Source organism: Chlorocebus sabaeus, chromosome 8 (assembly GCF_047675955.1).
Source record: "Chlorocebus sabaeus isolate Y175 chromosome 8, mChlSab1.0.hap1, whole genome shotgun sequence".
NCBI classification, from domain to species: domain Eukaryota; kingdom Metazoa; phylum Chordata; class Mammalia; order Primates; family Cercopithecidae; genus Chlorocebus; species Chlorocebus sabaeus.
In genome coordinates, this window is record NC_132911.1 from 147263399 (window position 1) to 147275597 (window position 12199).

Sequence of the window (12199 nt, forward strand, 5' to 3'; positions counted from 1 at the left end):
GAGGGGCACAGTCCCTGGAGCAAGGGGGCAGGGCTTCCAGGAATGAATGAGGGGAGGGGAGGGCTGTGACAGCACATGACAAACGGCATGGCAGCAGGGCTGGGAGCCATTGGGACCTCTTTCCTGGACAGTTCCAGGCTTGCACGCTTGCTCCCATGGGGACAGTGCCAACAGGAAGCAGAGTGGTAGGGTGGTGGGCTCTCCAGATAGTGAGCTAACAGTTTGTTTCTGGCTTTTTAAACCCCTATGAATTCGACTTGCTTTTGCAATGGAAAGGAGAAGACGGAGGGCCAGAGCTTTGGGAGGGAGTGGCCAGGAGATGGAGGGACAGGCAGAGTCTGCTGGGGGCAAGGTCACATGGCCACAGAAGGTGCAGCAGCTGAGATGACTGTGTGGGAGCAGCAGGGCAGAGACGGGGCTGAGACAGGGAGGGAGACAGGCCAGGTACGAGCAGGAAACGACCAGGACAGGAGCCAGAGGGCTGGTCTCAGTCTTTAATCGTGGCAGGGCCTCAGGCACGCGCGCGCACACACTCAGGCTTCAGATCTTGTTGAAAGCTGCGATATCGACACTCTGCACCTGAGGAGAAGTGGAGGGTGATGGTCAGGGCTGTTCCCCTACAGCCCACCCAGAGTCAGGAGCCTCCTCTGAGGGGGGGTTCACTCTGGTACTCGCTCCCCACTGCCCTGGGGTGGAGTGCAGGGCATGGGCCGGGGCCCCCAGTCTCCTCTCCCCTCCTCTCCCCGGCCAGCCCACTCACATGCTCCTCAAACTTGGTGATCTCCTCCTCCAGCAAGTCTGTCCCCACCTTGTCGTCCTCCACCACACACTGAATCTGTAGCTTCCGGATACCGTAGCCCACGGGCACCAGCTTGGAGGCCCCCCAGACCAGCCCATCCAGCTGGATAGAGCGCACACAGGCCTCCAGCTGGGCCATGTCCGTCTCATCGTCCCACTGTGGGGAAAGGGGAGGAAAAGCTGGGGTCAGCCACCCTCAGAACACCCAGGAAGTACCTGCGTGCCCCCTACCCCCTACCCACTGTATACACAATTGTTTCCTTAAAGGGCCTTCAGAAAACAATGCAAATTCACACCTTCCTGTCTCCAAGTTTGTGTTTATCCCAAGACTTCTCAACTTGGCGTTCAAGTCTCCCCAGAACCGAGAGAGCAGGGGAGGGAGGGTCACAGGCTGAGCCAGCTGGGCAGGCACCAGGGCAATGCCCGGCCCCCAGAAGCTCCACCCTGCCCACTCACAGGCTTGACATCCAGCAGGATGGAGGACTTGGCCACCAGTGCAGGCTTCTTGGCCTTCTTCTCCGCGTACTGCCGTAGCCGCTCCTCCCGCAGCTGTGCCGCCTCCTTGTCCTCCTCCTCATTGTCACTGCCAAACAGGTCAATGTCATCATCCTCGTCATCCTCTGCTGGTGTGGCTGGCTTCTTGGCTGGGGGCTCCACTTGGCGCATGGGAGACACGTGCTGCCACAGGGGAGGGGATAGAAGGCATGGCTGAGACGCCCCAACCAGGGCCCAGAGCTGCCTGGCCACCTCCTAGGCCCTCCTCCCTCCCTCGACCAGAGCAAGGGCAGCCCCTGTGCACCCCTGCTGTGGTTCCCCACATGCAGGCCCCAGGAAAGACAAGAACTGCCTCTACCTGCCCAGGGGATTAGTGCAGGCCTAACTGTAAACCTTCCTGGGGACCTGAGGACTCCAGTATTCTGGCTGCCAGCTCATCGCTGCTGGAGCCAGTGTACATGCAGACATGGAAGCCAGCAGGGCCACGTGGTCCCTGCAGTGTCAAGCGTGGGGAGAGCACTCACCTGGGTCTGCGGGGCCGTGGCCCGGTGGCCAGGCGAGCTCTTCTCCAGCACGTTCAGCCGGGCCTCCAGCTTGGAGATGGCCTGCTGCAGCTCCTGTACCACTGTGGGGGCAAGGAGAGCACGGTTAGATGGCAGGGGCCAGGGACAGCCCCTACCCACTGGCCCGGGGCCTCACCGCCACGCAGGCTCTGGTTCTCCACTTCCAGACTGGCGATCCGGACGACAAGCTCACTGTGGTCTCCGCTGGGGCTGCTGGAGGCCCCGGGGCCTGAGGTCTGCAAGGCAGGAGGAGGGGAGGGCTCAGTGCCCAGCCTGCTCCTGGGGTCCCCTCAGAGGCTCCAGTCAGCTCCACCAGGTCCCCCTGCCATGCTCAGGACTGCAGGAACTCAGAGAAGGAAAACTCTGGCTCGGGAGAACAGGAGGTACCCCCTGCTGATGCCCAGCTCAAACATATGACCTCGGAGATGGTGGCCGCCACAGACCACAGTGAAATTCTCAGCCAGGCAAAGTCCAGGACAGGAAGCTCTTGGTGCCCCAAACACGGAAGCTGTGGGGAGCTGGGCCATAGCTGCTGCTGCCCGTCAGGATCCTGCTGAGCAGCCAGGCTCAGAGGCTGGGTGGGAGATGGTGAAGGACTCACAGTCCTAGGGACAACCTGGGACAGGCCTCAGGGGACCAGGCAGCACTGGAAATGGGAGGTGGGAGCAGCTGAGGGCCCAGTGGGGGCAGGAGGAAGGAGCCCACTTGTGTGGACAGCAGCCACCCAGAGCTTTGTCTCCATGGGCCTCATGCCTGCCATCTCACTCAGCAAGCCAGTCTCTAGGTGACGCAGGGCCCCAAGCCCACCTCATACTCCGCCATAGCTCAGACTGATGCCCTGGGGCCCAGATAGGCTCCTAGCCTCCTGGCCCTTAACAGTAGCCAGTCCTAACTCATCTACCTGCAGGCATGGGCCATTTAGCCTGCCCACCCACCAACACGAGGGCTCTAAGGACAGGGTGTACCTGGCTGCATGGCGCTCTCAGCCAACCCCATCTTGGCAGCTCCCCGAGGCTCCCTCTCTATGAGGAGGGGCCTGCAGCAGCTGGGCAGACAAACCTGCTCCTTGCAGCAGGTGCAGACACACTCAGGCCTTTGCCCAACGTGCAGCACCAGCCCTGGGGCCCTCCTGCCAGTCCTTGGGACCATGCTGTAGGGAATGCTTGTTTATGTATCTGGAGAGTATGGAAGCTAAGCCCCACAGATCATGGACAATGCTAAGACTGTGGCCCAGGAGGCCCACCTGGCACAGGAGGAAATGGGCAGGGAAAGGCCAGGCTGGCAGGGGCGCGTGAATGGTGGTGGGAGTGCGGAAGGCACCGGCAGAAACTGACAAGCTCTGGGGCAGAAGCTGGAGCATGGGAGGGCCAGGCTGTGGGGCGTCAGGGGGCATGGAGAATCACAGTAGACCTCCTGAGGGGGTGGGGCTGGGTCCCGAGGAGGCCAGAATCCGTGAGTGGCAGGGCCAGGGCACCTGAGGCCTCCTGCACCCCACAAAGCAGGCCAAGGACAAGCAAAAGGTCCCCTTTAGAAGAGGCACTAAGTCAGCACTGGCCCGGAGCTGCATGAGGAGCAGTGGGGACTGTTTCACCACTGCCCTCCCTAGGCCACTAGGCCACAGCCCACAGCACTCAGGCCAGAGGGGCAGCCCCCTCCCTTGATGCTGACTCGGGGGGACCAGGGATGCTAGGCATCAGAGTCCCTGAGCACAGCTTCAATGGGGCAGGTTCAAGTCACCCAGTGCAATCAGAGCGGGCCTCAGAGAGCCCCTCAGGGACTTAGGGGATACCAAAGGCAAATACTTCAGAGCCAGACCCATGCCAGTAAATCCTGTGCCAGCACCACATTCCCAGAAACCCTGCAGTTCTGAAACCCCAGTGTCTGCTGAGCACTCCCACCCCAAATCCAAGATGAGACTGGGTCCCTGCCATGGGCTGAATAATGTCCTTCCAAATCCACATGCTGGAGTCTTATCCCCCAGTATCTTAGAATGTGACCTTATTTGGAGACAAGGCCTTTACAGAGATAATTGTCACTGAGGGGCGGGGGGTAATCCAATCCGACTGGTGTCTAATAAGAAGACATCACGACATACAAACACTCAGAGGGATGACTGTGTGAGGACATGGAGAAGACTGTGTACATGCTGAGAGGCCTCAGGAGAAACCAGCCCTGCTGCCACCTCAATCATGGACTTCCAGCCTCTAGAGCTGTGAGAAAATACATGTGGTTTAAGTCACCTAGTCTATGGAACTTTGTTATAGCAGCAAACCAGTCCCTAAGCCCTAACAGTGTGAATACCTGCCTGTCCCAGAGACCATGACTTCAGGGTTGACCCCACACAGCCAGGGCTGAAGAGTTCCTACAGCCCCAGGGCCAAGCTCCTGACCACTGCCTTCTGGGCACTGGACGGCAGTATGCCTGACTTGGGTGCAAAAATCTGTGGTACCTTAATCTCGTGTCTGCCTAGCCTGGACCTGGTCAGGTGCCTGGGCAAGCTACGGGTGCTGGGTTGGGATCTGGACAGAACGCAAGGCATGAAGAAGCACCCACCTGGTAGACAGGAGTGGCAGCCCTTCCTGGGCCCACCCACCCAGGGATGCCCAGCTTATGGCTCAGGAACCAGCGCACCCCTAGCTGGCTGTGACTGTGGCAGACAGAATCATGGCCCCCGCAAAGATGTCCACATACAAGTCCCCAGAGCCTGTAAATATAGTCTCCCATGGCAAAAGGGATTCTGCAGATGTGGTATGATTAATTTAAGCGGATCTCAAGATGGAGAGAAGATGCTGGATCACCCAGGCGGGGACGCTGTCATCACAAGGGCCCACACGAGGCAGCAGGAGCGAGGAAAGGGAGAGGCAGGCTGAGTGATGAGACAGCTGTTTAGGAGCCTCAGGCCAAGGACTGTGAGTAGCTTCCAGCAGCCAGAAGAGACAAGGAAGCGGATTCTCCCCACAGAGACACCAGAAGGACCACAGCCTTGATTTTGCCCCGTAAGACGATCTCAGACTTCTGGCCTCTGGAACTGTAAGGTGAGGAACTTGTGCTGTTTTAAGCCACTGAAGTGTGACAGTGTTACAGCAACATCAAGTGGAAACCAACACAGATCTTGGCCCAGGAAGTGGGGTGCTGCTGGAATGCCTAACAATATGGAGGTGGCTTTGGAGTTGGGCAGTGGTGAGGTGGGAAGAACTCTGAGGAGCATGACACAAAAACCCTAGACTGGGCCGGGCGCGGTGGCTCACGCCTGTAATCCCAGCACTCTGGAAGGCCGAGGCAGGTGGATCATAAGGTCAGGAATTCAAGACCAGCCTGGTCAACCTGGCGAAACCCCGTCTCTACTAAAAAAAAAAGAAAACAAAAAAAATCAGCTGGGCTTGGTGACAGGCACCTGTAATCTCCGCTACTTGGAAGGCTGACGCAGGAGAATTGCTTGAACCCCAGAGGCGGAGATTGCAGTGAGCCAGGATCATGCCACTGCACTCCAAGCCTGGGCGAGAGAGCAAGATTCTGTCCACAACCCACCCACCCCTGCCAAAAGAAAAAGCCTAGCCTATCTTGAGCACACTGTTGACAGGATTCAGATGCTAAGCCCCTCAGTGAAAACTCAGAGAAGGTGAGGAGCAGGGCACATCATCTTTTAGAACAACCTAAACCTAAACCGCCACGAACATGCTGTTGGTAGGATTAGGGATGTTAAAAAATGACAGTGGGGGGGACCATGGGCCACACAGGAGTGCGCCCTTCAAACCTCATGCGACCCGCGGGTTGGACTGTGACTGCTGGGGACTAGTGACACCCTGTTGTTTCCTTCTTCTTTTTCCCATTTTTAAAGGGAATGCTTGTCCCACAATTGTATTTTGGGAACAGATAATTTGTTTTCCAGTTTCACTGGTCCACAGATGGAGAGGAATTTTGCTTCAGGATGGACCATGCAATCCCCCATGCCTGATTGGATGGGATTCTGGACTTTGGAGGGACACTGTGGGGGACCCAGGCTTCTGCAGATGTTGGTGGGGAGCAATACACCTTACGAATGAGGCAATGAGAATCTCCGACACCCACGTCCCAACCCCCAGAGCCTGCAAATCCACTACCTGACGTGGCAAAAAGAAGAATCAGCAAATATGATTAAACTCAGGATTTTGAGGTGGGGAACATCCTGGACCTGGGATCCTGGCGGGCCCAAAGCAAACACAATAATCATGTAAGTGACAGGGAGGCAGGAGGCTCGGAGAGAGGCGTGAGATGAAAGTGGAGGCGGGGGGTGACGAGGTTGCCTGCTGGCCACCTCGAAACAAGCAATGTGGGCATCCACTGGAATCTGGGAGAGGCAAAGGAACAGACTCCTCCTGAGCCTTGGGAAGGATGGCAACCTTGCTGACACTGGGGTCAGCCTCGTGAGACACATTTCAGACTTCTGGCCTGGAAACCTGGCATGATACATATGTACTGTTTCCAGTGTGAAGCTGTGGAAAGCCACAGCAGCAGCCACAGAAACACTGACCCCGTTCTCGGGGCCAGGACAGTACCCCATCCCAGGGAGAACGCAGCCCCAACTCCTTGGGAATACCAGGGCTGCCACCTCCCAGAGGACAACCCTCCCCCAACCAGCCTGTCAGGCTGCAGCCACTGCCTCCAACTCCTGATCTCCGCCCGGGGCCTGGAGGCCAAGCAGGGCTACAGGGCTCCTCTCTGGGTCTCCAACTCAAGATGGTGCCAACTCTAGGCTCGGAACGCCTTGCACCTTGCAGAACCACTACTCTCCCCAGTGAGGCAAGATCTAAGAGGGAACGCAGGAAGCCCCGGCAGACACACAGTCCTGCCACGGGGAGCAAGCAGGGAAGCACAGGCCCTCACAGCAGGCGCCCACAGCACACCCTGCGAATGGCACCACTCAGCTCCCAGCCGGCCCCGCAAGAACGGCCAGTGTGACCGCCAGCAGGCAGACAAGAGGTAAGCACAGAAGGGACGCGAGAGTAAGAACACTGTCCATGGCAGTCCGGGCCTGGAGGCCACAGAGCCACACGTCCCAGGAGCACAGCGCCGTGCACTCCGCCCTGACTCTGCTGTGAAGCCAAACCACCAGCAGCATCAGGAAAAATGAGACATGCTACTTGGCCGAGCAGGAGCCCGCGGGTCCGTGGGCCGCGGGTACTCACTCCGGCCAGGGATTTCTGGATGTTCTCTCTGGCTCTCGCAATGTCACGAAGGATCACGCTGGCGCCATTCTCCTGCAGACAGTGCAGAAAGAACCAGTCTTTTTTTTTTTTTTATTAAAAAAGAATTTAATTAAAAAACAAACCAAAAAATCCCATGAACCCTCACATAGAGACAGCAAGAAAGTATTGCACAGAACGAGAGCTCAGCGGGCCAGAAAAGTGGGAGGTGCCTGAGGCTGTGATGACAGGCACAGGCGCCCATGTCTGCGGGGAACAAGTGCCAGGCCTGGCCCCATGCCACCTGCACAGGCACCAGCAGGAGGGCCCTGAGCAGACCCAGCCCCGGGGGCCCGGCCAAGGCCGCCTGCCCCAAGACCCCACGCCCAGCACCCACAGCAGAGCCACTGGGCCAGGGTGCCTCTGCCCACCTAACCTGGCTGAACCCTCCTCATGTGCCCCGGCCACTCCTCTCGGGCAGCAGAGCCACCCAGTCACCCCACATGCAGCCCTCACCTGGCGGGAGGCACCGGCCACAGGCCCGTTCATCTGCTCGTAGAATCTCCTTTCTGCATCGTCATATTTGAACTTGTCAAACCAGATCTTCTCATGTACTAGGAAGTTTGTAGCCATTTTTCTGCTGGGAAGGGAAAGAGGCAAAGTCAACATGGCTGGGAAGTGGGGTCGAAACAGCCCTGGCCTCACCCTTCCCCACAGAGACCCCCGTCAGAAGAGCCCAGAAGCCCGGGTGCGGCAGGGCTGACACCCACTTCAAACACCAGTGGTTCTCCACAAAGCGACCCCAAGCCCGTAAGCCCTCACCCCACATGGCGTCCCCAGGCCTGTCTTCCAGACGAGGGGTTCTCAAAGTGTGGTCCAAGAACCTCTGGGGGTCCCAAGGCCCTACCCTTTCACTCACATGAAGCTGGGTTTATGTCAAACAGCTGGAGTGCGGAGGCAGGTACAAGGGCCCAGCTGCCTCCCACTAAGCCAGACACCCAAGAGATTTGCAAAAATCTCAAGCAAGGCCATTCTGCTCATTGAATTTTTTGGTTATGGGAAAAGTATTTCTCATAAAAAAAAGTTAGTAATATGTAACGAGTTTCTTCTTCAACAAATAATTACACTTAGCATTTCTTTTTTTTTTTTTGAGAGGGAGTCTCACTCTGTTGCCCAGGCTGGAATCAGTGGTGTGATCTCAGTTCACCACAACCTCCGCCTCCTGGGTTCAAACGATTTTCCTGCCTCAGCCTCCCGAGTAACTGGGACTACAAGTGTGCACCACTGTGCTTGGCTAATTTTTTATATTTTTAGTAGAGAAGGGGTTTCACCATGTTGGCCAGGCTGGTCTTGAACTCCTGACATTAGGTGATCCACCCGCCTCAGCCTCCCAAAGTGCTGGGATTACAGGCGTGAGCCACCGCGCCCGGCCCATTTCTGTTTTAATCGCTAATGTGGTAAAAATCAATAGGTACAATGAAAGCTGTTTGGGGGTCCTGAGAGCAAGAAGGTCGAGAATTGGTGCCCTAGACAGGGACTATGGCCCACAGGCAAATCCAGCCCGTGGTTTTACTGGCACACAGCCCCACCTCGTGCTCCTCCCACTGGCCGGCAGCAGAGGAGCTGGGCAGACGACTCTGTGGCTGGGGCCCAGACCCTCTGGTTCTTTATGGAGTTTGCTGCCTCCGACCCTGGACTGGCCAAGACCCTCCTACTGTCCAACCAAGTACATCAGAACTGTCCCCATCCCGCTCTGCCGCCCGTCTGTGTGTGCACTCCGGACCATCGCTGGACCTCGTCAAGTGTCCTCTCGGTAACAAAGGGCTGGAGTCTGTGAGCCTCCTCCGCGTCCCTCACCCAGGACACTCTCCGGGCGAGGAGGGACCAGGCCACCGTGAATACCAGGGCAGGTGGAAGGGCAGGAGGTTAGCACTCCCCCATGAGGTCCCGCCCTCAGGTGATCTTGTCAACCAGCAAATCCAGACCCCTGGATCTGGATTGGCACCACTTCCTTGGGGGCTTAGGCAGCTGCTTGGGACACTCGGCTGGGACCTTCAGAGTCCTTCCCTGACTCAGCCCGCCCCACCACCAGGACGCCCTCGCCAGCAGGCCAGCCTCGCCACTTCCATGCCCTCTGTATTCCCTTCCACGTACAATCGCCTACCCACCTGCCTGGCCCCAGAGACCGCTGCTGGGGTTGCACCTGCATCCTGGAGCAAGCCCCCAGTACCCAGAGGGAGGTCACACAGACCGGGCACCCTGGGATGGAGGCCACCTGACCAGCCATATGCCCATGCATCTGAGATGCCACCACCTTCCCTCAGAGGTAGTTTCAGGTGACAAGGAAAGCTGGGGGTTCCCAGGACGGGCAGGCAGGGACACACTGGCTCCCATGTCTCATCACAGGGCCAGAAACCAGCTTCAATGCTTCCTGCTCCTATGGGTAGCCTTGTCTTCTCAGCCCTGGCATGTGACAGCCACAGGGGACTCGGGGAGCTTCCCAGCCCAAGAGGGACCCTGGGCGAGGCAGAGATTCTGCCTTGTGTTGACCCCTTCCCTGCCCCCATCCAGACAGCTCAGAACTTTGTAACCCCAAGCAGTGTCCCTGGAACCCACACTGCCCAAGCACAGCACCACCTTTACTCAGCCTCCTGCTGCATTCAACTCAGCTGGGCCCAAGGTCTCGGGGAGCCCCCACCCCAGGTGGGCAGGGGAGGAAGCTGGAGGAGCCCCAGCCTGGGACGGCTGTCCCTGTGCCCACAGCCCAGGCTGGGTGCCCACCCAGCACGTTTCTCCTACTTGGGTCTCAGGCTGGACACGGACAGGCCAGACCGAGGACCGGGTCGGTGAGACAGGGAGGCAGCTTCGAGGCACCAGGCCATGCGCAGGGCCTCGGCAACGTGGGTGGCGGCACTCAGCGCTGTCGTAGGCAGGCTTGCTGAGCCAGGGGGCCTCTGCATCCTTCTGCAGGAAGTAACAGTAGGGCAAGGCGGAGGGGGCCTCCCCGTCGGCCCACCGCGGCCCAGCCCGCTTGTTCCCTAAGACGTGGCGGCCCCGCCGGTCTCTGCGGCCCCTCCGGGCACCCTCGGCCAGGCCAGCTCGCTCTTGCAGGTGCACCTTCCCCGGGGGATGGCCGTCAAACAGGGCCTCGTAGAAGCCCCTCTCGGCTGCATCATACCGGGGCTTCTCCAGCCACACCTCCTGGACCAGTGCCTGCAGGCTGCCCAGCGGGGGCTGGCCATTGACCGGTGGGCTGGGCTGGTGGGCCGGGTTGGGGACGGCCGCCTGCTGGCCTGTGTCAGGAGTCCCCTGCCTGTGGTCACCCTCGGGAGCCAGCAACAGGGACTGAGACCACTCCACAAAGGCCCGCTCAGCCTGGTCGAAGGAGGACTTGTTGACCCAGGTCCCCCAGGTCACGTGGTGGCAGGCCACCTGGCTTCCATGGGTGCAGGGACCCCAAGGGGCCAAGGCAGGAGGCTGGGCGGCCTGGGCAGCCACATCTGCCAGCTTCTGGCGGTAGGAGCTCTCTGCCTGGTCGAAAAGTGACTTGTCCAGCCACACGCGTTCGGCTGAGAGCCCCAGGAGGGCCGGGGCCGCCGGGCCGAGCCCACTCTTGGGGGAGCGCTTTCTCTTTTTCTGCAGGGGCTTCCTGCCGTCCTGGCTCTTCCTGGAATCACTCCTGCTGCTGCCGTCAGGGGCCTCTGCCTCATCAGTGTCCTCAGGGTCGTCCTGGCCGGGCCCATTCATAGCTGGCCCCTCGGCTGGCAGCTGCTGGGCGGAGGCGGCCGCCTGCATGGCCTCGTGCTCGTAGAAGCGCCGCTCGGCCTCCTCATACTTGTGCTTGTCTTCCCACACGGTCTCCAGGGTGCAGGAGGCCTTCCCGCTCCTCATCTTCCGGACACAGCGATAAAAAGCAAGCAGAGGGCAGAGTTGCAACACTGCGGGTGGCCGTGGCCCCGTGCCCACCCTCCCCGTGGTTGCCCTCCCAGGACAGGGGCTGAGGATGCTCCCCAGTGGGGCTTTCATGAGATGACATTCAAGGACTTGAAAGTCAAGCCCATGTGGGGGATGCTCTGTTGTAAAGAGAAAACAGGCTGGGTGCAGTGGCTCATGTCTGTAATCGCAGCACTTTGGGAGGCCAAGTGCCTCCCAATACATGAACAATACATACCTTTTTAAAGTGAATGTATGGCCCATGAAATATCTGAGACATACTCATACCATAAAAATTTTAATCATTTATCGGAAGTAGGCTTTAACTGGCTAACTGGCTTTCTCTGCATTTTTGCATAGGACAGGCTTGGCCACCCCACTGTGGTGGCTGGTGTTCCCATCCTACAGAATGGCCTCTGTGGCTGTCCTGGCCACACCAGTATCACACCCAGAGCACACTCAAAGGTCTTAGAAAAGAGGGAGCCTCAGCTGGGTGCGGTGGCTCACCCCTGTAATCCCAATACTTTGGGAGGCCTAGGCAGATGGATCACAAGGTCTGGAGATTGAGATCATCCTGGCTAACACGTTGAAACCCTGTCTCTACTAAACACACACACACAAAAAAAACGAACTAGCCGGGCTTGGTGGTGGGAGGCTGTAGTCCCAGCTACTCAGAGGCTGAGGCAGGAGAATGGCGTGAAGCCGGGAGGCGGAGCTTGCAGTGAGCAGAGTTCGCCACTGCACTCCAGGAAACTTGTCTCAAAAAAAAAAAAAAAAAAAAAAAAAGAGGGAGCCTCTCTGTGGGCCTGACTGTCCTCCCCGGGAGGGGGCCAGGTGACTGGGCAGAGGGTGGAGTGCCCACTCGTGAAGGGTCACATCAACAGGACTCGCCAGGGAGGATGCTGGTGACCAGTGTGTAGAAAGGAGGGGCCAAGCGCCTGGAGCACTGAGACGGCTCTGGGCTATCAGCCGCCGCGGCCTCCCAACCGGAGTCCGTATCTTTGGGTCCATCCAAGCTAAAGGGGCATCATGGGGATCTCACAGTCCCAGGACATCAGGGTCTCCTCTCAGGTTGGGTTCTGTGTGATGTAAGAGGGACCATCTTGGTGGGAGGCAGGTTGTGAGGCTCCACCCCCACTTGCTACCCCCAATGAGGCCTGGGAGCCTCAACCTCCTCCCTGGATGAGGTGCTCCCTCAAGCTCTGGGCAACCTCAGTCATCTGCTGCCCCAGTGCTCCAGCAGCCATG

The 12199-nt window shown here is 58.6% G+C and overlaps 1 protein-coding gene across 1 annotated transcript; it reads right to left on the bottom strand.

Annotated features, from left to right (window-relative positions):
- Positions 1 to 480: 480 nt before the first annotated feature.
- On the bottom strand, positions 481 to 10909 carry EEF1D (eukaryotic translation elongation factor 1 delta). Its single transcript, XM_008001789.3, is given in 9 exon segments — positions 481 to 579; positions 761 to 955; positions 1255 to 1476; positions 1818 to 1918; positions 1993 to 2092; positions 7022 to 7093; positions 7535 to 7658; positions 9818 to 9921; positions 9923 to 10909. Coding segments are annotated over 9 exon segments (1944 nt in total). The 3' UTR covers positions 481 to 540.
- Between the last annotated feature and the right edge of the window lie 1290 nt (positions 10910 to 12199).